Here is a 27,773-nt window from a genome sequence, read left to right as displayed (position 1 = left end):
TATTATCTGATAATTACAACCTTTTACAGTTTGACTTATGAATATACAAAAAGAGAATTTTATCAATTCACATGAGAAACTTGAAGGACACCATTAAAACTTTGATAAAGTTTGCTTAGAACTAATTCTTAGGCTAGAGTATCTACAAAATAGATTTGAACATACAATTCTTTTAAAAAATATTTATTTACTTGGCTGCACCAAGTCTTAGCTGCATGCAGGATCTTTAGTTTCACCATGAACCCTTAGTTGGAGTGGAAGTTATGGCATGTGGGATTTAGTTCCCTGACCAGAGATTGAATCCAATTCTCTGCCCTGGGAGTGCAGTCTTAGCTACTGGGCCACCAGAGAAGTCCCTGAATGTAAGATTCTTGAAAGAAGAACAGTCTTAAGAGATATTGGAGTGTTTGTTTGGTATTAAGTTAAAATGTTACTTTTAGGAGATTTAAGTGAATAGAAAGGGGTTGTTTTCTGCCTTAGCCAAGGAGGCAAGACCCACTTAAGACATTTAAGTGTAAACTCATGCTGAAATGTGAGATCTCTTGGATTAAGTATTGCTTCTACTGGTTCACAGTAGCAGGGGAACCTCAAAGAGAAGAGGAGAAAAGGTCACTGCAAGAAAATCCTAGGGTATAGCCTCCTGAGCACTGGGAGATGAGGATGAGCGCTGTGCCCCAGCCTGTCCTCTGGTCAGTGGATTTGAGAAGGGATCTGCCCCCCCCTCCACCCCCAGGGAACAGAGAGCAAGATCACGCATAGCACAGCCCCATCTGATGCCTCTGAACAGATTTTAGAAGAGGCCAAAAGTAATTTCAGAGTATGAGTAAGAGAGAAAGGCACGTTGTTTGTTTATTTTTAAATTCTGAAGAACTAGGAAAAGAGACCAGTTCATGACAGAAGAAAGATATAACAATGAAAATGATGGAAAGGTTCAGATTTTTTTTTTTCCCCAGAAAAATAGTAGGAGACTTCCTTCGAGGTGTGGCCTCTTTAAAATGAGGTCTGAAAAGCTTTATGGGACAACTGACTTTGAGTTTAAAAGAGAGGAGAGTAAGACAGGGGATGCCTTTTGGAAACTGAAATGACAATAGCAGGATCAAGTGCTCTCTGAAATTGCGGAGCATGGAATCCCAGATGGCGGACATGCCTGAGAAGATGCCCAAAGGGCAGAGAGAATATGAAAACAGGAGACAATCTGAGAGGAGATTATGGAAGCAGAGGATGGAGCAGCATGATTATCCATCCAGGTGGTGGGAATTATCCACCCTATGGAAAGGTGAACACACTCCTGGGAAAAGTCTAGAGCAAAAGGACCTGAAGCAATACTGAAAAATATGCTAGGAAACTTTTCTAAACTGGCTGAAAAGAAGTCTTTTATAATTATTTTAATTTCCTCTGGTCTTGGGCTATGTTCCTTTATCTCCATAGCTTTGAGTATGTGAGAAATGCAATTTAATAAAAGCTTTTTGATCATAGGTTAGTTAGTCTCACAGGTTAAAAATAACTTGTTGAATTTCAATTTACATTTCTCTAATCATATAAAGAAGTTATTTTCATGTGTTTAAAAATAATTTACATTTAGTTTCCCAGTAACTCTCTTGTCCTGTCTTCTATTGTGTTGTTTGCCTGTTAACCACTCAGTCCAGTCCCACTCTTTTAGACCCTTTGGACTGTAGCCCACCAGACTCCTCTGTCCATGGGATGGGTTCTCCCAGCAAGACCCTAGAGTGGGTTGCCCTTTCATTCTCCAGGAGATCTTCCTGACCCAGGCATTGAACCCAGGTCTTCCGCATTGCGGGGAGACTCTTTACCAACTGAGCCACCAGGGAAGCCTGTACTGTTTATCTCTTTTTAAAATAGCTCTTCGGGTGACAAGGGGCTGCAGTGCTCAGTTCATACACCCAGGAGTCTTCCAAGTCACCCCTCTCAGATAAGAAAAGGACACTACTGCAGAGAAATAGGAGCACAGAAGCACGAACCAACCCTAAGCGGTCCAAAGTCCCAGGTTCGCTCGGTGGGAAAAATGAAAGGCTATGACCCCGACGTGATTTGAACACGCAACCTTCTGATCTGGAGTCAGACGCGCTACCATTGCGCCACGGGGTCACAAAGGATGCCTGAATTTTGATCCTTTAAGACTCCTCAGTCCCGCCCATCCAGGTTGCTTCTCGGACTAAACCCTTTGCTTTCCCGGTGAACTTCTGGTCAAACAGAAAAAGACCGAGAATTGGGCGGAGGACATGGCTGTGCGAGCTCCCAGGACTCCCTGCCCACCCAAGCCCAGGAGGGGAAGCAGCTGCAAAAATCCCAAGACCAGCCGGTGCGGGGGTGGGGTGAGTGCGGTACTGGGTTCCCGCCGCCGCTGAAAACCGTTAAAGAGGGGAACAAAACCGGAAATCGGCGGGCACAGCTGGGAGGTGACTTTGGAACTTGGCAAAAAATTAGATGCTCCTGTGTCCACCCATCGCCCCATCTCCCGTCATTTTTGAACATTACATAAGAGTGCAGTAACAATTAAAATCAATAATCCAAAAAAAAAAAAAAAAATCAATAATCCCACCACCCGCTGTAAAGCATTTTGATGTGTTTCTTTCCAGATTTCCAACCTACTCCAGTATTCTTGCCTGGAGAATTACATGGGCAGGGGAACCTGGCAGGATATATGGGGTTGCAAGAATCGGACGCGACTTAGCGACTAATCCACCAGCACATACATGAGTGTCCACTTGTGTGTTAAACCTCCTTTGCTGTAAAGTACAGCAGTTACAGAAATTGGCAGAAAACAGAGAGAAAGATCGCAAACCGTTGCTCCCCCCAGCCCTGCCAGCCACCCCAAGAGCTTGACATCTGCCTTCCGCCCCAACAAGCAATCGACCTGGATGTCTATGGAAAGGACTTCCTTGCTTCATAGTTTTATCACTCAGATGTGCATCAGTAAAAACTGATGGTGGTGTTCTGTCTGGGGCGCGTGTCACTTTTCATCCACCCCGTTCTCAGATCTCACATTTCTGTTGTCAGTGTGTCTTGTTACTAGAGAATGCTGACTTACATCAGTTAGTTAGGCTTTCCCTGGTGGTCCTCTGCTGTATGCTACTATTTCCCCCTTGGTAATTAATAAATATTTCGGGGATAAATGCTTTCAGGCTATGCAAGCTGTTTCTCTTCAAACTTGCACCAATTTTAGCACCCAGACTTGACTGCAACAACTATGACTGTGGTGTTTGTCTCATGGTCATTTTCTGTTTCCCCTTTTCTATATATGTTCATCAACATAATTCTTCTATGGGAAAGAAGTGGTACTTCTTGGGGTTTTCCTGGTGGCTGGTTAGTTAAGACTCTGCACTTCCACTGTAGGGGCCGCTGGTTCGATTCCTTGTTGGGGAACTAAGATCCCTCAGGACCGAAAAGTTGAAAACAAAAACAGAAGAAGTGGTACTTCTCTTCCATTTACTTAGGTATTACATATTCATTTATTTATCTGCAACAATACAGATTCATGGATATTTAAAAAATTTATAGTTTTAATCCATGTGTATTAGTTGCCCAGTCCTGTTTGACTCTTGGCGACCCCATGGACTGGGGCCCCCCAGGCTCCTCTGTCCATGGGATTTCCCAGGCAAATATACTGGAGTGGGTTGCCATTTATTCCCCCAGTGGATCTTCCCAACCTAGGGATTGAACCCAGGTCTCTTACATTGCAAGCAGATTCTTTACCATCTGAGCTACCAGGGAAACTCTTTAAATCCACAGAATATCATTTTTAATAATGTTTCTGAAAGTCTCCCAGCTTTGGATACAAGTCCTTCTGGTTGGTTCATGTGGCCTTTTGACATCTGCATCCTGTTTTCAGCACTTTTTTAGTTTCTGACACAAGATGTCCCAGGATTATTTTTTAGTTTCCCTGCATCAGGAATTAACCAGAAAACCATTTCTCCAAGGAGCTCTGGTTCATGTTTTTGGAGTATGGTTTTAAGAAATCAAGATCTGGTTGTTAGGTGTGCTCATTACAATGGGCTGTCACCCTCCTTTTCATTATTTGTAGCTTCTCTGACACTGAGAAACACAGCTCTCATTAGTCATAATACATGCACTTATTATACATACGCAAACATACATGTATGTGTTTCAGAATTACTAACCTATGCACCTGTAAGAAAAGATTTACTAAGAGGATTACCTTATATGTGTATGGCTTTTTGTTTTTGCCTTTAGCTTTACAGGCAAAATACTGTTTTGCAAAGTTATTTACATTAGTTCTTCTCTTCCCCAAGTCCTTCATGCCTAGTTATATTATTTATCTGTAGTACAGTTAGGTTGTTACTTTTATATTCCATTTCTGGTTCATGCAGACACATACTCCCTGATTACTTTTAATTATTTTCTTTAAACTTTAGCATTTGTAAAATATTACCATAGTTCCAAGTGCCAGAGCTGTGTGAAAGGGTATATTAAAAACTGTGTCACTCTCTTGTCATCTCTATTACCCAGACTCATTGCCCTCTTCTTTCCAGCTCTTCACCAACTACAGCTGTAGGTAACTAATCTTTTCAGTTTCTGGTTGATCCTTCCTGCATTCTTTTGCACAAATGGGCAGGTATATGTTTATTCTATTACACCCTTTTCTTTCTTAGATAAAGGATAGCACACTATAATTATTATTTTGCCTTTTGCTTTTTTTTAGCTTAGCGAAAAGGAAATCACTCCACATCAGTTTGTTGAGATCTTTCTTTTCTTTCTTACAGCTACACAGTACTTTCTGGTGTGGATGCAAGCATAGCTTACTCAACCACCTTCCCATAGTTTTTGCATAATATTTCCAAGATTCATCCATGTTGCTGTATGTATCAACACTTCATTCTTTTTTAGTGCCTAATAATATTCCATTGCATAGATGTATCAAATTTTATCTATCAGACTGGTACAGTTAAAATCTACCAAAATACCAAATGGAGATTTTTTCAAATACAGGAGTAATCAGGTTCTCCCCTTTACCGGTTTTTAAAAAATTGTTGAAGGTTGTAGTAATCCATTTGTTTGTTTTTAGTCACCAAGGCGTGTCCAACTCTTTTGTGACCCCATGGACTGTAGCCCACCAGGCTCCTCTGTCCATGGAAGAGTACTGGAGGCAAGAGTACTGGAATGGATTGCCATTTCCTTCTCCAGGGACTGAACATGTCTCTTCTCCATTACAGGTGGATTCTTTGCTGCTGAGCCACCAGGGAAGCCCCATATAATAATTTACATCTGCTAATCCTAAACTCCCAATCCAACACTCCCCACTCCTCTCGCCCTTGGCAACCACAAGTCTGTTCTCAATGTCCGTCTGTTTCTGCTTAGTAATATGAATTTCAAATATTTTATCTTGCAGTTCTAAAATTTCCACTTGATTTCTGGCAGATTTTGTTTTGAAATATTCTATCCCAGATGTTTTAAAAATCAGTTATAACCCTCTTTCCTTCTAGCTTTCTAAACATATGAATCACAGCAGTTTTGACTGTTCACTCCAGGTCTGGATCATTTCTGTATTTGTTTCTATTCACTGTTTTGTTTATTATTGCTCACCAATTTCCCCCTCTGGTGAATGTTGATTTAACTTTTTTTTTCTGGACAATGTGGATGATGAACATAAACTTTAGAAGCTCTGGCCCGATTACACTAACTTCCTTCCCTTCTGCCTTGGAAAGCCATGAGCACTGGCCCCACAGAGAAATCACTGTGAGGAAACACAGCTTTCTCCTCAGGAGACTCGAGTCTAGAATCTGCTGTTGCACTGATCCTCTTATCACATTTCTGGATGTACCTGGGTCTCCTGGTGTATCTACTGCCTGGGGATGTGGAACGTCAGGATTTTCTATGGTGAAAATATCACCTAAAGTGACAGGGTGGTGCTCTGCTCACATGGTGGTTTCAGGGAAATCCCTGGTACAGAGGGGCTGGCAGGAGTTGAGAATTTTCTCTTGAAGATTGGGATCCTGCTCTCCTCAGTTATTTTGCTGTTCTCAAAAGCTCATTTCCTTCTTTTAGAGATTTCACGGGCTTCCCTAGTAGCTCAGCTGGTAAAGAATCTGCCTGCAATGCTGGAGATCCTGGGTTCAATTCCTGGGTTGGAAAGATCCCCTGGAGAAGGGAATGGCTACCCACTCCAGTATTCTTGCCTGGAGAATTCCATGGACTGTACAGAGATTTTACATGGAAAGAATTTTACATGGAGATTCCTTTTCCAATTTGTATGGGATGCAAAAATTCTCCAACTTGGTGAAGACACTGTCAAAATAGCAATTATTAAAAAGGATGCAATTGCCCAGTATTGGCAAAGATATGGGGGCAGGAGGCACCCTCATATGTAACTGGTGAGAGTCAGGGCTTTTGGAAGGCATTTGGCATGTGTATCAAAAGGCCTTATTAATATGTGCACTTTGTCCCAGAAATTCCATTTTTATGACCCCATGGAAAACAGTTAAAGATATTTTCCTGTAGGGTTATTAAAATTGTTTGTAACAGTGAAGAATCAGCAGCAGTTTTAGCTGCTCTTTTCCAGAAGCAGAGTCTAGATTTTTGAAATATGAGAGGAAGGAGGAAGAATACCCCAGGTTGGGTTCCCCAGCTGACTCTTGAGTGGATCTTTGCGTGGAGAGTTTTGGGATCACGAGAAGGAAGCAGGACTGGGTAGAGAGAGGAGACGGCTGTTATGCAGACTCAGTGACCCCATGAAGAGCTCCAAGTTCACAACTGCCTCAGCGTTAAGTGGAAAGGCCAGATCTCTACTTCTGGGTCAACTAGTCGTTGGATGTGGGCTGTCCCAGGAACAGGTCTGCTTCAGGGGTGAGGTGACTCTCAACCTCAGGACTGCCTGCCAACAGCACGTCTAGGGTGTGTCCAGGGTGTGGAGAATAAACACTTCAGTTCTGAAAGTGGGGACTGGGCAGCCCACTGTTTCATCACTTGGATTCACTTCATATGACTTTTGGGAGAGGCAACACCAGGATTCTGGAGGGTCTGTTTTCCTGGAAGAAGGGGGATGAACTACAGTCTCCTCTCCTCCTGCTGCTGGTCTTAAGATTGTAATTTATATTCACTGTTGCCTCCTCAACCTCAGCCAGCACCTGCACTCATCCTGGTGGCTTACCCAGTGGCAAGACTCCTTCATTCATCCTTGGGGCCCTGGCTGCCATGTGCTCCTCAGGCTATGACTGCTGTGTGCGTTATTCACCACCAAGATGGGTAAGTTGGTACTAGAAGCTATTCTAAGACAATGGGGAATTACCTGGGTGCCAAGCCTATGCCTCCCCTCCCCCACTGCAGGAACAGTCCCACCCTCTCCTAGAGATCAGGATCAGATATCCCTGCAGCAGTCTTGTTGCTGCCTGGTCCCCTGGCAGCAGTTGCAGTTTACATCTCAAAGGTACTATCAATGACTATCAAGGTGTTTCCTGAATTAACTGTTCTACAAAGTGTGGCCTACACTGGCACTTATGGCATGCCTTTTAACAGGCCATTCCAGCTCCAGTGTCCATCACCCTGGAAGCTTCTGGGGACGTGGTTGGTGATACGATTAGTGGATCCTGTGAAAATATGCACACTCTGTTAACCTCCTCTGCCGTAAAGTTTCATAAAGGATAAAGGATAAAGAAGGATAAAGCTCCTTGTTTATTATGTGGATGTTATCATGTGGATAAATCAAACATTCTTTGAGTCCCAAGATAGTGAGTGGTTTTGTCTGAGACCTTGCAAGCAGGAAAGGAAAGCAAATAGCAAGAATATGAATTGATTCAGTCATATGAATTGCCATTGTTTTGAAAACAGAAGGGATCCAGTGGCACTAACTTGCCACCAAGTGTCTGACTGGTCTCCTAGTGGGGTGGTAACCATATTAGGGACCTAGCACTGGGGAGCCTGTGGCTGGAAGGCTGGACAGTCAGCAGTTGCAGAAAGTGAACAAGCCTTGGGAAGGGGCAGCCTGGGACAATGGGCATATACACAGAGCTTCCGTCTCTGCCACCAGGGCTTCAAAATTTAAGCTTGTGTTGTCAGCACTGAGCAACTAAACAGAAGCTGATGGACATCAACTTAGATCTTGGATAGAAATGAAGTGTAGGAGCTGGGCTTACATTTACCTGGCTTTTTTTCCTCTGTTTATGGAGCCCAGGGAGAAAATTCTGCTCTTACTGTCAGAGTTTAGGGGTATCGCTGGAAGACAAAGGGGTGATATCCTAGCGAAAGGTTTACAGTTATTTTCCCTCAAACCTTTAGCTGACTTCCAAGCTGTGAAACAAGAGAAACCCTGTAAAAAGCAGGTTTTAAAGGTGAGACTGTGTGTGTGTGTTAGTCGCTCAGTTGTGTCTGACTTTTTGCGACCCCATGGACTGTAGCCCACCAGGCTCCTCTGTCCATGGGACAGAGGATTTTCCAGGCAAGAATACTGGAGTTGGTTGCCATTTCCTTCTCCAGGGGATCTTCCTAGCCAAGGAATCGAATTCAGGTCTCCTGCATTGCAGGCAGATTCTTTACTCTCTGAGCCACCGGGGAAGCCACCCAGGAAAGTGAGGTTAGGAGAGGTTAAATGGATGAGCTGATTTCAGCCGCTGGCACAGTACAGGGAAGATAGAGATTACAGTTCAAGATCAAGCTCTACCAAGTGAGATGGGCTTGGTAAATGCCTTGGAGCTTGCGCTGAGACTCTAGGAGAGCCATGCTCAAGAGCAAGGACAAAACCGAGACAGACCAACTTTAACGTGATCCACTAGTACTCTGTTAAAATAAAACCTTATCCTCTATAGAGGAAGATAAACCAGGGATCACTGCAATTTTTATACTTACAATAGCTGGCCTCAAATGAAATATTGTACTAATATTTAGTAGGTGTATTAAAAAAATTATATAAAGCAAATATCCTCCATTTAAAAATAAATTAAAAAAAAAAGATAACAGCTGACTAGATGGCAAGAAAAACAACAGACATAGGAGTAGGTTCCAAAGTGTAGCTACTGTAGTTAACTGTCCAGGACTTGAAATAAATATTATTAATATATTCATGAAAGAAGAATGGAGAATTTCAGCAGATACCTAGAATCCATATAAAGACAGGACGAAAATTCCAGAAATAAAGAAAATCTAACTAAAGTTAAAAATTCAAAATGTGGGTTTATTAGCAGATTAAGGAGTGGAGGTGTACAATTTGATGCACACAGAGAAGAAAGGTGGGAGATAGAGGAAGCTTTAAGAGAGACCTGGATCACAGTGAGAGACAGTGGAATGCCATTTTATTTTAGGTTATGAAAAAGACCCCCCAAATTAGCTATAATGAAAAGCAAAAGCAAGACTAGAATCCTTATCCCAATGAAAACACCCTACCTAAATGAATGCAAAGTAAATATACAAAAAAAAAAAAAAAAAAAAGATATGGTAAAGACAAAAGCTAAGATAAGCCACTGGATGCTCTGATAACCAGGCAAAGGGAACATGATCCATTTAGAATGAGGAAAGTCAGGGAAAAACTAAGAACACAGGAATAGGCAACTACATGAATAAATATGAGTAAACACTGTTTAAAACAGTGATAGTGGTATCTTTTGGAGTTTAAAACAGATAGAAATAAAATATAAGACTACAATGGAACAAAAGGCAGAGTATCAAGGGAATTAAACCATTATTTTTTTTCATTGCTTTGAAATACTGAAATACTAACTTCAAGAGTGCTCCAATGAGTCAAAGACATTTTAGGGGTAATGATTTTTCAGATGTTTCAATATTAGGACAACCTTAAAATTTTAAAAATTAAGGAAACCAAAGACTTTTTATTTTTATAGATTATATCAGTATTTACTGTATTTGAAACTAAAATTGGAAAAATGTTTACTGTTTTATTGATTAAAAATACTAAACTTACAATATGATACTGAAAAATATTTTTGAAAAAAAATCTTCAGAACAAAAAATTAGTGCTAAGAGTGGTGGTGTTTGAAATTTTTTGCAAATCTCTTTTAATGCCTGACTGGAATAGTTTGTGAGGTCTGCTATAACAAAAGCACCACAGACAAAATGGCTTAAATGACAGGAGTTTATCTACTCACGGTTCTGGGGACAGAAGTCCAGGAGCCAGGTGTCTGCAAGGCTGGTTTCTCCTGAGGCCCCTCTCCTTGGCTTGCTGGTAGCTACCCTCCTGTGGCCTCTTCACATGGTTGTCCCTTTGAGTGTGCACTGCTGGTGGACTCTCTGTCCATCCATGTTTCCTCTTCTCATAAGGACACCAGTCAGACTGTATTTAGAAGCCATCCTAACAGCCTCATTTTAACTTGTATGTTAGTCGCTAAGTCATGTTTGACTCAATGTGACCCCATGGACTGTAGCCCACCAAGCTTCTCTGTCCATGAGCTTCTCCAGGCAAGAATACTGGAGTGGACTGCCATGCCCTCTTCCAGGGGATCTTCTGGACCCAGGGATCGAACCTGGGTCTCCTGTATTGCAGGTGGACTCTACCATCTGAGCCACAAGGAAAACCTCCTTGTGGAAAGGCGGCTTTTAACTTATCACCTCTTTAAAGGGCCTATGTCCTAAGGCAGACATTCCTGGGCACTTGGGAGTCAGGGTCTCAGCACATGAATTTGAAGGGTGAGGGACACAGTTCACTCAGTAACAACGGCTCAACAGAAGATGGCTGAATTCTGAGATCTTCTTTTGAGTTAAATATTTTGCAATATCTCATGCCATGCACCTTCTGAAAAACAGTAATCTATACTCATGAGAAAATGAGTATGAAAAATGAGAATGAGAAAGGTAAATAATGCCTTATTATGAAAATAGTCCTGCTGCTCTAGGGTAGCAACCGAAATAATAACTGAATGCATAGAGTAGAATACGAGATAATGAAGCATATTTGATTAATACAAAGAAAAGCAAAAAAGGATAAATGGAAGAAACAAGGTAACACAAGCAGACTTATACCCAATGAGTAATTACATGAAATTAAAATGGATTACACTCAACAATTAAACTACAGAGATTGTCAGACTAGATAAAGACAAGACCCTAAATGTATGCTGCTTACAGGAGACATACTGTAAATATAAGGACACAGATTAGGTTAAAAGTAAAAAATAGGAGAAAGACATATATCGTGTATATTTGCTTTCTACTGCTGCATAACGCATTAATGGAAACAGTGGCTTAAAACAACAACTGTTTATTAGCCCACAGCTCTGTGGGTCAGGAGTCCAAGCACAGTGAGGCTGGGTTCTCTGCTCAGGTCTCAAAGGCTGAAATCAAGGAGTCAGCTGGGTTGATTCTTGTCTGAAGGCTGAGGAAGAATCCATTTCTGAGCTAAATCAACTTGTTAGCAAAATTCAGCTCCTTGCAGTTACAGGACTGATGTTCCTATTTCCTTGCTGGGCTCAGTCACAAGCTGCTCTCAGGTCCTACAGGGTGCACATTCCTGGTCATGTGGCCCCTCTGTCTTCAAGGTCAGCAATGAAGAACATGGCTCACACTGACCCCTCCTCATATTTCCAATCTCACTCACCAGGAGGAGCCCCACACTTCTTAAGATCTCAACTGATTTGGTCTGGCCCACTGAGGGTAATTTCAACTGATTTGGGACTTCAGTTATATTTGCAAAATCCCTTCACAAAAGTACCTAGATTAGTCTTTGACTGAGTAACTGGGAACCTCTTGCATACCAGGGGCCAGAAGTTTAGGGAGCAATTTAGAATTCTGCCTAACACACCATGCAGACACAAACTGAAAGAAAACTATATCTATAATATAGAAAGATATTCTAATAACCTGCAAATAACCAGAAAGAGTTATCAATTCAAAGATGGGAGAAAGTCTTGAATGGCACTCCTCAAGAGAGGATATTCAAGAAGCCAGTAAACACCTAGAAATGGACTCAACATCAGTAGAGCGTAAGGTGATGCAGATTAAACCTCTAACATGATAACACTACACCCTGGAACCAGGCTCTGGCACCTTCCAGTTCATGGAACTGCTCTAGTAAAGGTGCCCTGCATTATCTGTGCCCCCAAGTCCAAAGGACATCTTTCAGGTCTAAGGCCACTTTAACCTGCTGCCCTTACTGCTTAGCTCTTCTCTTGGGGAGGTAAGGCAGACAGGGTATAGGTGTGATGAGGGTTTGAAGGCAGAAAGGAACAGCCAACAGAGTTGGTATCATGTCATGCAGACTGTTTGGCAATATAGTTTCTTAAGGGTAGTATTTCAAGGTTAGACCCTCAAAACTTTCCAGTCAGAAAGTGGTACGTTTTGTCCAAAGAAGACACATCTAGTAATAGTTAATAAACTTCACTATTAAAATTCAATCAAAATAGTCATTTTAACCACGTCAAATTCATTTTAGGGAGACAGTTCCCATCACTCACTCGAGATCCCCTTCACAACACTGTGGGAGGAAATCTGACTTTCCTTCAGTCTCCATTAAAAGTGTTGACCTACATGCCTTGTCCTTTTCAGGGGTCAGGTCCACGGTCTGTTAGGGCCTTCTGGGACCAGGATTACAGCCTCTGGGTTCCCATTTTGACTGCAGGACTCTCTTAGTATTTCCAGTACTAAGTATTGGAAAGTATTTCTAATACTTTAAAATGAACTTGGGAGTCCTTGGCTGTTTCCCACTCTATACTCCAGTAATACAGTGTTGTGTGGAGCTGTACACAGACCTTTTCACCACTGTGATCTCCTTTGGTGCCATGTTGAAAATGGAACTTGTCCTGAGGCTTGCAAACCTTCTGGTCTATAACCTGGACACAAGTTCCAGATATTCTTGGATATATTTTGCATCTACCTAAAATTTCTATTACCTCCTCCAAATGAAACTGAGAGAGTGAGGGGTGGTGGTGAAACACTGGATAATTTCTTTGGAATTTAGGCAGCATCCAAACCAGTTCCCAAGCTCTTAAGATACATGACCACTCCTGCCCTGCCAAGGAATACTCAGCATCCAGGGTAATTCCTGGGACATGACAGGTGTCCACAGGAAAAAAAAAAATTAGCTTCACAAAAAAATAGGTTTTCAATGTTTACATAAATATTACATGCTCACTGGAAGGAAAAACTGAAAAATATGGAAAAACACAGGAAGGTAAAACAAAAAAAACCCCACTGGATTCTCAAAAAAATCTGAAATGAATGTCATTAACTTTTTGGAGACCATCCCTTCATTCATGGTTATCAAATGTTTACACAAATACATAGTTTTATACCATATACATTGCATTTACATTTTTCTGTTATCCCAGTCTTTCCCCGCACTTATCTCATGCTTCTCCTTTTCTCCCTCCCTTTGAGGTAACCAATATTAACAGCTTGGTGTATATTCTTGTTACCTGTTTCAATGCTCATCTAATCACATGCACACATATACACACAAATGCATGTGATCATTACTTTAACAAAAATGAAATTTTGTACACATACATCTCTGTAATAAAGCACTTACTTACCAAAAAATTGTGGAAACACCTTTTAGTCAACTTGTGTAAATATAACTCATTTAAAAAATTACTCTAAAAAGAAATTACTCTCATGTTGTTCCATGGTATGGCTATATGACAGTTAATTCACCCATTCCCCAATTCATTGGCATTCACTTTGTCTCCAGTTGGGTTTCATCTCTGTCTCTACAAGTAATACTTTAACAAACATCCTTACTTATGCATATACTTTTGCACTGATGCTACTATTTCTGTGCAGCAAATTCTCAAAGTGAGACTGCTGGGTCAAAATGCTTTTAAACTTTTACTTAAAAATCTAAAAAGTATATAGCTGGATTGCAAGTGGAAATATAAGTTGATATAACCATTTTGTATGAGTATATGGTTTACCAAACTCCACTAGCAAAACATCTTAATTTTTGCCAACTCCACGAAGTGGAAGTAACATCTCATGGGTTGCTTTAATATGCACTTCCCTGAGTGCTATTTATTTAGGTTCATAATATTGTCATAGGTTAATGCATTTGGAGTTGTTTTTCTATGAACAGCCATCTAGTCCAGATGGATTAAAACCTCAATGTAGAGAATAAAATTATAAAAATCTTAGAAACAAATTTAAGAGGTTATATATAACCTGGGGATTACATGGGTCCTTTTAACTGAGTAAATCAGGAATATAAAAAGGAGAAGATGTTTTACTATAAAAAATTAAAGACTTACAATCTTTTACTATATAAAAAATACAAAGACAAATACTAGGTTAAGAAAAACATTTGGAACACACGTGAGAAAGGATTAATATCTCAAATACATTAAGAGCACCTCCAGATTCATAAGAAATATAGACAATAGGAATATATATAAAAATATATAATAATATATAACATATATAAGCAAATCATTGAAGACAACTTGTTAAATGAATATGAAATTTGGCTGAAGGCTTTCACATGCCCTTTTTATTGTTAATTTTCTTATAATTTCTAAGATTTTAAGATGACCAACTGCTTTTCTACATTCTTATAAAGCATCTCTTCAGTGTGTATTTTCTGGTGAATTGCTCCTGGATGTTTTCCCACATTCATAAAATGTACAGTTTATAAGATTCTTGTTACTGTCTGAATGATGATTTGCTGTTCTCTATATTAACTGAATTTCTCTCTGATGTGTTCTTTGATGTACAGTAAGGCTGGAGCTACTCCTAAAGGCTTTTCCACATTCACTACATTTATAGGGTTTTTCTCCAGTGTGCATCCTCAGATGCACAATAAAGTCTGAGTTAGTTCTGAAGGCTTTTCCACATTCTTCACATCTATAGGGCCTCTCCCCGGTATGAATTCTCTGGTGCAGAGTTAGCTGTGATAGAGTAATACAACCTTTCCCGCATTCCTTACACGAGTAGGGTTTTTCTCCAGTATGTGTCCTCCAATGAACTGTAAGGTATGAACCCCTCCTGAAGGCTTTTCCACAGACATCACATTTATAGGGTTTCTCTCCACTATGGATTTTCTGATGTTCTGTAACATGTACCATCTGGCTAAATGCTTTGCCACAGTCATTACATTTAAATGGCTTCTCCCCGGTATGTGTCCTTTGATGGGTATTAAAGCCTGAGTTACTTGTGAAAACTTTCCCACATTCATTACATTTATAGGGTTTCTCTCCAGTATGCCTTCTCTGATGCACAGTAAGCTGTGATGTATTAGTGAAAGCTTTCTCACATTCATTACATTTATATGGTTTTTCTCCAGTGTGGGTCCTCTGATGTACAATAAGGTATGACTTAGTTCTGAAGCATTTTCCACAGTTGTAGCATGTGTAGGGTTTCACGCCAGTGTGAATTTTCTGGTGCTCCTTGAGATTTACCATTTTGGTAAATGCCCTCTCACAGTCAGTACATTTATATGGTTTCTCGCCAGTATGAATCCTCTGATGTACAGTTAAGTGCGATTTTATTCTGAAAGATTCCCCACATTCATTACAGAGATAAGGTTTCTCCTCAGTATGAATTCGCTGATGTATAATTAGAGATGAAGAACGCATGAAGGCCTTTCCACATTCATTACACTTATAAGGTTTCTCTCCTGTATGCATCCTGTGGTGTACACTAAGGCATGAATAATTAATGAATGCTTTCCCACATTCATTACATTTATAGGGTTTTTCTCCAGTATGAATCCTCTGATGTTCTGTGAAATTTGCTATACGATTGAATGCTTTCCCACATTCATTACATTCATAAGGTTTTTCCCCAGTGTGAGTTCTGATATGTACAATAAGACTGGAATTACTTCTGTAGGCTTTTCCACATTCATTACACCTAAAGGGCTTCTCTCCAGTATGAATTCTCTGATGAACATTAAAGATTGTGGTATTCTTGAAAGATTTCCCACACTCATTGCATTTATATGGTTTCTCTTCAGTATGGGTCTTCTGATGTACACTAAGATATGACTTATTCCTAAAGGCTTTCCCACAATCATTACATTTGTAGGGTTTCTCTCCATTGTGAGTTTCCTGATGTCTTGCAAGTTTTGATTTATCACTAAAAGCTTTCCCGCATTCACATTTATAGGGCTTCTCTCCAGTTTGAATTCTCTGGTGTTGATTAAGGCGTGCACATTGGCTAAAAGATTTTCCACAGACATTGCATTGATAAGGTTTCTCCTTAGTATGAATTCTCTGATGCACCATAAGTGATGAAGAAGCAATGAAAGCCTTTCCACATTCACTACATTTATAGGGTTTTTCTCCACTGTGAATTTTTTTATGTTGACTAAGATAAGAAGGCTGGCTGAACATTTTCCCACATTCATTACATTCATAAGGTTTTTCTTTAGTGTGAGTTCTCTGATGTTGAATGAGTAATGATCTATAACGGAAGGCCTTTTCACATGTACTACATTTATAGGGTTTTTCTTTATTATTGGGTTTTTTCCCTAAAGTGAGTTCTGAGGCAGGGCTTATGACTTTGCTGCCTTGTGTATCCTTGCAAATTTCCTTTCTCAGATGGGTATCTGTGACCAAATCTAAACCCTCTGTAAAATTTCCATCATGTGTTTGGTATTTGCCATGGGGTTCTTCTGCAATAACTTCTGGTTCTGGAAGAAGAGCAGATCCAAACTCAAAGCCTTTCTGAATGGTGGGGATTTTCATGTGTTTAACTGTTCTTTGGCCCACAGGACTCTGCTGACTATACTGCAGTCTCAGTATCCTGTCACCCCACTTCCATAATCCTCCCATTCCAGGGTCCCATAGACCATTCTCTGTGAGTTTCTCTACAATGGCCTCCTGTGATAACTGTCTTTTAGAAAAATCCTCCGTTGGTATAGTATTCTTGGTTGTAGGTTTGGTCTCCAACTCTGGGAGGAAAAAAAGAAAAATCAAATGACTCCTATTTCAGGTTGAGGAGATTGTACTAACAGCATAACAAAAGGGAAGCTTGAGTTGATAATGAACATATGTTTTTTTTTTTTTTTTGGGGTAATGAACATGTTTTTAACCGCTTGCAAATTGGCCTTGTTTTCTATGAAGAAGGAGGTAGGGTTAAGTGTGGCTGATTGAGCAAAGAACCACAGGATTAATTCAAGAAGTTTTCTTCCTACTAAAAAAAATTCATTCCTGGTAACCCTTCTATGGTCCAAGTTTCTCAAATATTCCTTCCTTTTCTCATTCCTTTTAGAGTCAAATTCTTTAGAGAGCTTCTTCAAAAGCTGTAACTACTTCCTTGATTCCCATTTACTCCACAAACCAGACATTCACCCCCAACAATACTTTCCACTTGTTCTCATTATTTGTTCACTAGCTTTTCTGTGAGGGCTTTCTCTGACATTTCCCTGTCAGAATAGCTTCATCAAGTCTTCAGATGTTATCTTTTTTTTTGCTCTCAATTTAGTAGATTTAAAAAATTGTATTTATCTATTTAAGTACAGTTGATTTATTATACAATGTTGTATTAATTACTGCTGTGCAGCAAAGTGATTCAGTTATACATACATGTTATTTTTAAAAAAATATTCTTTTTTGTATCTTTTTACAGAGCATTTATGGAAGACACTGATTTTTCAGAAAGTAGGTTGAACTAGTCAAAATTAATATAGTTGTGAATATTACAAATAACAACAATTACTTTTATCAAGAGTAGTTTTGCAACCTTTTTATGGGTCTTAAGAAAATTTCTGACAGTTTCAAAATTTTCTTAAACAATTATACTGGGTGGTGGTGGTCTTATAATTTATTTGTATATGCAAACTTAATATTTTACATTTTAAAACACTTTCAAACTTCTTATTTATTTCCAAGTAATCACATCTAAATTTAAGAAAAAATGGAATCAAAATCTGTGGTTAGTAAAATGGTTTATGAAAAAAGAAATGGTTTGATGATTTTAAAACTCAAGTTAAGTAGAACTTTCAATGAATTCACAGGGTAGGACAAAGGTCTGAATTCAGGGTCACCAAAAAAAGACCACTCTAGAACCCAAGGACTAAAAACCCAGATGATTTAAATATCTAAATGAATTAAGGTGACAGGATTTTTTTTTAGGGAAAAAGAAAAATGGAGAGAATATGACACCAGCATATCTGAATAAAAGAGAGTATTGAAAGGTGTTCTTTAAGTAGAAGAAAAATAATCTTAGTTAAAAGGGTAAATATTGGTTAAATAGGTAAATACTGTATTTTGATTCTCAACTGATTTATTGCCCATATTCTCAATAAGTTAAGATCCTGGAAGAGTGGAGGGGGCTTCAGCAGGCTTGTAAGTGAAGAAAGTTAAATAATCAGTCAACAGGTTTAGCTTAAAAGAAATCAGTGATGATCCTTAAGAGAGTACTTTTAGGAAAATGAAAGAAGAGATATCAGATACATAATAGTTAAACAAATGAGAAAAATATAAAGTTAACTGGAGAGGAAAGAATTGAAGGAGTGAAGAAGAAATGAAAGATTATGAAAATCATGTTCCCAAGAAAATAAAATAGGATGGGATGGGGACTACAAGTACAGGGCAGAGATGAGGGAGAAAGAAAAGGAGAGAAAAAGGGAAAAAGGGAGAAAAGGCAGGAGGGAGGTGTAAGGAGAGAGGACGAGATGGGGAGAATCTTTTCCTCTGAGACAGCTTTGAACAAAGATACCACCCAGATATTTCAAATATTCTGCTCCATCCATGACCCACTGACTTTAAATCTCATCCTCCAGTTTCTTATTAACTCACCTGAAAAGGGGGTTCTTGAAATTTCTCTCACTACCACCCATGGTCCTTTTCCATCCTCCAAATGAGATATCATGTCTGGTTTGGAAATTGCAAGCCCTGCTCAGAGAAAAATGAATAGGATTTGATTGTGCCTATGAGCAAGAACCCAAAGAAGGCAATGGCACCCCACTCCAGTACTCTTGCCTGGAAAATCCCATGGACAGAGGAGCCTGGTAGGCTGCAGTCCATGAGGTCGCTAACAGTAGGACATGACCGAACGACTTCACTTTCACTTTTCACTTTCACGCTCTGGAGAAGGAAATGGCAACCTACTCCAGTGTTCTTGCCTGGAGAATCCCAGGGACGGGGGAGCCTGGTGGGCTGCTGTCTATAGGATCGCACAGAGTCAGACACGACTGACGTGACTTAGCAGCAGCAGCATGAGCAAGGACCAGGGTCAACTGCTCTTTCATTTCCTGTGTGGAGTGGCTATGAGAAGTTCTAGAGGTGCGCTGTCCAAGGCAGCTGCCAAGAGCCACCTATGGCTATTTAACTGTGAATTTAAATTAGTTAAAATTATATACAATTTAAAATTCAGTTTTTCATTTTACTAGCCAGATTTCAAGTTCTCAGTAGCCACAGTATCTACTGCCTGTCGTACTGGACAGCAAAGATCCAGCAAATTCCCATCATAGGAGAACATCCTACTGTATAGCAGTGTGGTAGAGAATTACAAAGGGACCTCAAAGAAGCTCTAAACTGTAATCCTAGGTTTGGAAATAATCTGTTTAGAAAGAAAATAAACACATTTGTTCATTCTTTCTAGAGGCACTGATAACTCTTACTCTGGAAATGACTGGAAAAAACTTTAGTCCTCAATCGGAGGGACTGTCAACACTCTCCAAGATTACAATGAAGTACGTATTTCTTACTCTACAATTGGCAGACCATTAAGTTAAGAGCAAGAGACACTATAACTCTTAACAATATGCCCCTAAGACTGAGATTTTAATGCTTAAATTCTAACCCAAAATTCAGTTGAGTATTTTAGAGAATCTATTATCTTCAGTAAAACTGGTCCAGTGGCAGGTACATAAGCACAGAGCTTATCCTTACCCAAGGAGACAAGATTCCTGTAATTCTCTAGCATCACGTCCTTGTGCAGGTCCCTCTGTGTAGGGTCCATCAACCTCCACTCTTCCAATGTGAAGTCTACAGCCACATCTTTAAATGTCACTGATTCCTGAAATAAATACAGAGATCCCTCAGGGGACTGCACGGTTAGACCTATTAGGTAGATTAATACACACAAAACTGGGGAAGAAAACTAGCAGTTTCCACCCAAATGTTTCCTTCCTCAAAATCCTGCCTTATGTATATTATCAACTTTTTTTCAGTTCTATTCTATAAAATATGGCTTCATAAAATACATAGTTTATCATTCAGATTGTAGTTATAGAATATTATAAGCTGTCTGAGAAAGAAAAATAAGAAATCATGGGACCTTGAGGAGCTTTTTTGGTCAGGTTATAAAATATATGTATATGCGTCTTGTAAAAAAAAAAAATCAAAGAATGAGCTATAACATTGTTTTAATGGTTACCTATTAGAGGAAGGAGGAAATAGAGTGAAGAGAACTAGAACAGAAGCTAGATTTCCTTGAATATTTCCTGCCTTGTAGATTTGACTTTTGATCCATACAAATACTTTATATTATTATAAAAGAAAAACTAAATTTAAAAAAGCAATTCCTAAAAATTAAAAGTAAAATGAAATCAACTGGTAGCATACACATTCATCAGAGAGGAACTATTTTGAGCATCTTTAAAACACAGTAATTTTTCTGTATATATCTTGAGAGATATATTCTGAGGAAAAAAAGAACTGTAAAAAACAGCACATTTTCAGTAACTAATCCTATTGTTGGTGGCAGTGACGGAAATGCTAAGCTATTTTGTAACTGTTGTGTGTGTGTGAGTTGCTCATTCATGTCTGATTCTTTTGCCACCCCATGTACTGTAGCCCGCCAGGCTCCTCTGTCCATGGAATTCCCCAGCACAAATACTGGAGTGGGCTGCCATTTCCTACTCCAGGGTAATCTTCCCTACCCAGGGATCGAACCCAGGTCTTCTGCATTGCAGGCAGATTCTTTTCCATCTGAGCCACAGCATTTACCCACATTTTGTGTGCAGTGTTGGATAAAGCAAATTAGAATACTGGTATCATTCAGAGCTAATAAATCTGCCATGGGAGAAAGAACATATAGATTCAATGTCAGTGAGATTATATATAAACTCCAGAGATTCAAAACTGAATTGGAAATATTGGTATAAACTCACAAAATAGTTTAAGGAAAATATCCCACCATACTTCCTAGCTTTGTCCATTGAAAAGGTCTAGAAATGATAACCAAAAAGGTACTTCTATGCAGTTTAGACGGTGACCTCTACAGATTCCACTAAATGAAACAAGGACCTGGAACTTTCTGTCATAATTAAAAGCAAGGAAACTCTAAAAGACTACCAGGATAATATCTAAGACATTGGAGACAACTTAAAGAGGTTCCCACTAGTCAAAGATGGGAAGACTTGAGCATCAATAAGAACAATAACTGTGATTTCAAAAATATCTAATATATTTAAAATTATTATTTCATTATAAAACTAAAAGGATACTCATTGATCAACTTTGGAGGATTCCTGGAGACTGGTAAATAAAGAGAAACAATCAACCCTTGCCCTTCTTTTCCTATGCAAACATCCAGTTTACACAGTAATAAGATGGAATCAGATGATTGAGACTCTGTAGGCAAGAAGTGAAGTATGCGACACAGGCTACTTTTTCGTTAGGAATTATAACATGACCACTGGTCAAATTAGGGCTGCCATCACTAACAGAAACGAAATCTGTCAAACTGATGTCACTAGCCCTGGGGTTACCACACCGATCAAGCAAGATGGTATACATGGTGAACCTGCCATGGCATTGGAACATTAAGAATTAGGGCAGTAAAAGAGGAGCTGTCACTTCATTCCCCTTAAGATACAATGCCAAGTGTTACCTTTACCAATTCTGGCTCTTCTGCCTGAAGGTGAAGATCTTCCTCTGGCTGGAAAACTTGAGGACTCTGAGGGGACACAGGATAAGATCACTCCATGACTGACTACCTGTTACATACAGCACAGCCTCAACAAGCACCACCAGTCCACCACAGATGTGGTGTATATACACCTCTTTTACTGTTTTATTTAGGGATGAAATTAAGGTCCATAGCAACATCCAATCATAACTTTCTTTCATTTTGTTTGAGACAATGACACACACAAGACTGTGAAAGATATAACTGTATAGATTTTAAAGGCTTTAACAAAAAACCTATCAAAACAAAAATAAACATATAAGGGGTCTTAGATGCCACATAATTCTTTTTCCTATGAGGATGAAGTTTGCTTCTCAGAAATTATCTATCTTACTCAAGAATATTCAAATGCTACTAACACCATCTATTTTCTACAGTTGGAAAATCATTAACCATGCCTGGAGGCTGGAGGGCATGTCTCTGTACTCATTCAGGAAATATTTCAGGGACCTCTCACAACACTGTTTTCTTAAGACACTGTATGCCTATAAGGACCTGACTTTATAAATTAAATGAAATTTTACTATAGCTTCTAGTAGTACTTACTGATTTTGGATCTTGTGCCATTTTTAAAAATTAAGGGTAACAGAACTATTTTTAAATTTCATTGAGACAAATGTCATCTTAGTTCTTTCAAGTTCTCACATTAAAAATACAAATATTCAGCTTCCAGAAAATCAATGATGATGTGAGCTCAACTAGAGATGGGTTTGATCAGGCCTATACTAGACAAATACTTTAGATCTACTAATAAAGTGAAATACTTTGATTTTCATTTTATCTTTTCAAGGATTTGTCTTAAGGACTATTTAAATGTTATATATTCTTGCTATCAAGAATAAAAGATCACCACTACAGGTTATTATGAATCATTACTATAACAAATTGTATTTGTTTGGACTACTTTCCTTCTGTCTCTATTTTAAAAAGTCACTTCTAAAACACAGTTTTAATCACATTACTACCCACCTCAAACACACCCAAACACACACACATGCATATATACACTTAAATGTCTTCAGAGAAACATGAAAAGATTCAGCTTAAACATCTAAATTTCAGTCCTTTCTCAAGTATCTATCTTGAATCAAACTGTTCTCTGCCTCAGAGCCTTGCCTTCTCATCTGAAGTACCCTCACAATTAATGTATGACCATTTAAATCCACTTGTAATTGGGTCACAGCTTAAATCTAACCATCTTCCTGAGCTTTCCATGACAGATTTAGCCCATACTAATATACCATTTCTTTTCTTACATAACACTCATCAACTTTATCATACTGCTCAACAACTATCATTCACCTAAATAAATTATGTAACTGTTTCTTTTGTAAACCTTACCTCAGTGAGACTGTAAGCTCCCTACAGCCAAGCACTGTGTCTTAAACATCTTCTTTCTCTCCATGTCATCTATTAAGCTTGATCACTTCTTAATGGGTAGAAAAGAGGAGAACACTAAGAGTGGGCACAAGGGGAACAGTCCCTATGAATTAAGGTATGTGTATGTACGCACATGTGTACATATATTCTTTTTTCAAAGTTTCCTAAACAAAATTTTCCAATTGGAAAATACTCCATTCCACTATCGCATAAATAACTGAAATTTCCTGGGAACAATACAAAGTTAACATCATAAGTAAATTTCCCAGACTTCCTATCATATCTTAAGATCGTGCACATATTGTTTCCAAGATCTGGTGTCTTGATATTTGTTTCAATATGCACAGTGAATCTACCTATAGATTACAAGCTTTACTATGATGAACCCAATTTTCATGGATCAAACAATTTGATTCAGTTACCAAAAGGGGTATGGGTGAGGTAGAGAAGTCACACGACTTTGGGAAAAGTAGGCGTGCTCTCAAACCAGGACAACAGGTCAGATCAGAGGAGGTTTCCCCAACTTACCAGAGGTCCAACCGAAAAAACTACAGCAGCCATAATCTCTTCCTCTGGGTTCCCCTCTCTGGAAAAAGGGAGTCCTGCAAAGACAAATCTAAGAAAGAGAAATAAGCCATGAAAACCAATCTTGCCTTGGAAATCTCAGATGTACTAAGGTGAAATCTTGACATTACAAGTAAGTATGACCTCTCTAAAAATTACAAGTTAACCCCCAATATCAGTGAGGGAATACTATTCTTACTAGTGTAGCTCTTAATACTACTAAATGCAGTCACAGCTAGCAGATCAAACATGGTACAAGCAGCTTTTAAACTACTTTCTCAATGACCTTCACATCATCCAATGGAAACTACATTCCCATTTCATGTATGAGAAAACTGAGGCTTAGAAAAATTAAACCATTTTACACAATGCCGTGTAGGATTCCAAATCAATCTAATTATAATGCCCACACTTTTTCCATTACATCAACTTGCTGTGTGCTGTGAAAGAAAACAATTCAACCTTTCCTTGCCACAATCATCTCCTCACCTAACAATGAAATAGTCTAATAATCTCTTTTTTTCCTGTCTTTCCTGTGAAGAGTCAATTTGCTAACAGTTTCACAGACCTCAGCTTCATGTAAAGAGAACACCACAACTCCAAACTTAAAAGATATTAGAAACCTTGACATGCCTCTCTCAATCTCACATTCAAATAGATCTTTTATCTATCCTTTCTATATCAGGCAAAACCAAACAATAAGGAGCAGGATAGTAGTGATGATTTAAGACAAAGTGGAATCCAGTACACAAAGCACTGAGCAGTAGTCCTCTTATACTGAAAATGTTATATGCCTAATAAAGGCTTTACACTGTGGAGAAACAAAGTGGCAGAGATCTTGTTTAGATACCCAAGGCACTGATTCTGCTTTTTGTCTTTGGTTAAAGATATGGCCTTGTTGATGTTGAGTTTGGTTTGAAAACAAGAGCTTGAGGTTTGAAAACATTCTCTTAACAAGTGCATAGTTGTGGAATGATGCTGCAAGGCATATAAAAGGGCAGTAGCACAGAGAGAATTGATCTTTCTATATCTTGTGAAATTCTACTTTTGAATAAGAGCTTCCCAGGCAGTTTGACATTCTTACCACTCAGCAGAGCTTTGGAGGCCCAAAGGGATCTATGCTGAATTATGGTGAATCTGTCCCTCCTTTATATGTATAATATACTTCCACAAAGAATACACATCCGAGACTTCCCTGGTGGCTCAGTGGTAAAGAATCCACCTGCCAATACACGAGATATGGGTTTGATTCCTGATCCAGGAAGATGCCACATGTCACGGACAAACTAAGCCTGTGCGCCACAACTGCTAAGCCTATCTTCTAAAGCCTGGGAGCCACAACTACTGAAGCCCGAGAGCCCTGGAGCCTATGCTCTGCAACGAGAAGCCACCACAGTCAGATGCCTGTGCCCCACAACCAGAGAGTAGCCCCTGCTCACCACACTAGAGAAAAGCTCAAACAGCAATGAAGATCCAGCAGAGCCAAAAATAAATAATAAACCAACTTTAAAAAAAGCCTGTTGTGTGTCTATACACTAATAATGAACTACCACAGAGAAATTTAAGAATCAATCTCATTTACAATTGCTTAAAAAAGAAATACTTAGGAATAAATTTAACCAAGAAAGTGATAGACCTGCTTACATTGAAAACTTGAAGACATTAAGCGGAAAGACGTTCATGCTCAAAGCCTGTAAGAATTATTGTTGTTAAAAATGTCCATACTACTTAAAGTAATCTATAGATTCAATTCAAAATCCATCAAAATTCCCAAGGCGTTTTTCACAGAATTGAGACAAATAATACTAAAATTTGTATAGAACCACAAAAGATCCCAAACTGCCAAAGCAGGATTGAGAAATAACAACAAGGCTGGAGGTATCATGCTTCTTGATTTCAAACTATGTTACTAAGCTATAGTAATGAAAACAGTATGATACTGGGAAAGATGCAGATTAATGGAAAAGAATACAGAATTAAACCCACACATAAATGGGCAATTAATTACAACAAAGGAGCCAAGAATATACAACAGGTAAAGAACAGTCTCTTCAAAAAATAGTGTTGGGAAAACTGGACAGTGACCTGCAAAAGCATGAAACTGGACTACTAACTTACACCACAAAAAATATTAAGTCTAAGTGAATTAGGTACCATAGGATCTCACTTAAACGTGGAATCTCAAAACAAAATAAAACACCCTAGACTGCCAGATACAGAGAATAGATTGATGGTTTGGGGGCGTGGGGGTGGGGTTGGTAGCTGCGAAGTTGGTGAAGGTGGTCAAAAGGTACAAACTTCCAGGTACAAAATAAGTACGTCCAAGGGACTTCCCTGGCGATCCAGTGATTAAGACACAGCACTTCCAATGCAGGGGTACGGGTTCCAACCCTGGTTGGGGAACGAAGATCCTACAAGCTGCATGGAACGGCCAAAAAATTTAAATAAATAAAATAAAATAAGCAACCAGGGCTGCAACGCACAGCACCAAGACTAGAGTTAATAATATTGCGTTCTGGGAATTCTCTGGGATCCAGTGGTTAGAATTCCGGGCTTTCACTACCCTGGCCCAGGTCAAGCTCTGGTCGGGGAACTAAGACCCTCCAAGTTTAAGTAAGCTCCGGGAGTTGGTGATGGACAGGGAGGCCTGGCGTGCTGCAGTCCATGGGGTCGCAAAGAGTCGGGCACGACTGACAGACTAAACTGAATTGAAGTTGTCCCAGCAACAAAAACAAACACACAAAAAACCTGTGCTGCGTATCTGGAAGTTGCGCCGGCAGGAAAAGCTGCCTCCGCTTCCCAAAGGCGGTGGGGGGGAAACCTGTCAGGTTCCCGCTATCGAACCCCAGTCCCTCTACACTGCCAAACCCAGGACGGAGAGATTCTCCTTCCTCCAACCCGTCTGCTCCCCTCAACGCCCTTCTCGGCCCCGTCTTCCTCAGTCCAGGCGTGGCCCCGGGAAAAGGGCAGGGTCCAGCCGCGCCCCCGCCCAGCCCGGCTCCCTCTCCCAGAGCCTCCAGGCCGCCGCCTTCTGAGGTAGCCCGACCCCGGCCGCCTCAGAGGTGGGCGGGTCAGCTCCAGGCCCGAGGCCCCACCGGAAGCGGCTCCGCCCCCGATGCCGCCTGGAGCCGAGCGCCGAGGGAGGGGTGAGGGGGACCCGGCCGGGCGCCAGGGCAACTAGTACCTGGCAGCCGCCTGAGGACAAGGCGCTCTCAGAGCAGGGCGTGAGCGCTTCCAGCAATGGCGCCGGCGGCGAGAGCGACCGCGGACGGCAGTGCGCCTGCGCAGCCGGCGGGGACCACGGCGCCCAGAATTCTCCGCGCCGCCGCCCTGCTCTTGCATCTCCGCTCTGCTTTGGTTAGGGAGTTTGTGGACCTAAGAAGGTCCACATAGTAGGCAGTCTGTGGACCTAAGAAATTTGGTCAGATTGAAACATCACGACTGTGTGTCGAGCACTAAAACTAGTGATACAAAGAATGACACAGCCCTTGCCTCTGAGCTCTTCCATTTGTCTAAAGAAATAAAGCCATTGAGAGAACACAGTGTGAGTCGCTGTCATATCAGACTCTTGCGACCCCATGGACTGTAGCCTAACAGGCTCCCCTGTCCATGGGATTCTCTAGGCAAGAATACTGGAGTGGGTTGCCGTGTCCTCCACCAGGGGATCTTCCCAACTCAGGGATGGAAACTAGGTTTCCTGCATGGCAGGCAGACTACCATCTGAGCCACAAGGGAAGCTTCATGCAACTAATTAAAGCCCCAGACGCGCGCGGGGGTTGAGGGTTAGGGGTGGGGGAATTGGGTATTGCGTGTCCACCTGTATCTACCTCATTCAGTTTCTTGGTCGAAAAATCATGCCTTCATTTTAATTTCTGGATCTTTGAATTTTTCCTTGGCCCATCCTAATAATAAATGTTGACGTTACTTAAAGCACGTTTTCTTTCCTTTGCCTCAGTTCCACGGTTTTGATGCCCAAAGGCCATATTTCCACATTGGGTCACATAGAATCCTCAAGGTTTCTCGAGCAGCTTCCCTCAATGGTGAGACTGTTAACTCTAATA

At 40.1% G+C, this 27,773-nt stretch overlaps 1 protein-coding gene and 1 non-coding gene across 2 annotated transcripts; both read right to left on the bottom strand.

Annotated features, from left to right (window-relative positions):
- Positions 1-2,034: 2,034 nt before the first annotated feature.
- TRNAW-CCA (transfer RNA tryptophan (anticodon CCA)) lies at positions 2,035-2,106 on the bottom strand. Its single transcript has one exon. It is a non-coding gene; the product is annotated as a tRNA-Trp (tRNA).
- Positions 2,107-13,145: 11,039 nt separating this feature from the next.
- ZNF624 (zinc finger protein 624) lies at positions 13,146-26,961 on the bottom strand. The gene is given in 8 exon segments (XM_070479148.1): positions 13,146-14,703; positions 14,706-16,801; positions 18,651-18,746; positions 19,746-19,872; positions 21,691-21,756; positions 23,677-23,764; positions 25,357-26,130; positions 26,897-26,961. Coding segments are annotated over 7 exon segments (2,547 nt in total). The 5' UTR covers positions 25,395-26,130; positions 26,897-26,961; the 3' UTR covers positions 13,146-14,667.
- Between the last annotated feature and the right edge of the window lie 812 nt (positions 26,962-27,773).

This window comes from Odocoileus virginianus, chromosome 17 (genome assembly GCF_023699985.2).
Source record: "Odocoileus virginianus isolate 20LAN1187 ecotype Illinois chromosome 17, Ovbor_1.2, whole genome shotgun sequence".
NCBI classification, from domain to species: domain Eukaryota; kingdom Metazoa; phylum Chordata; class Mammalia; order Artiodactyla; family Cervidae; genus Odocoileus; species Odocoileus virginianus.
The sequence above is the reverse complement of the archived record's forward strand: the minus strand, read 5'-3'. Positions and strand labels throughout refer to the sequence as shown.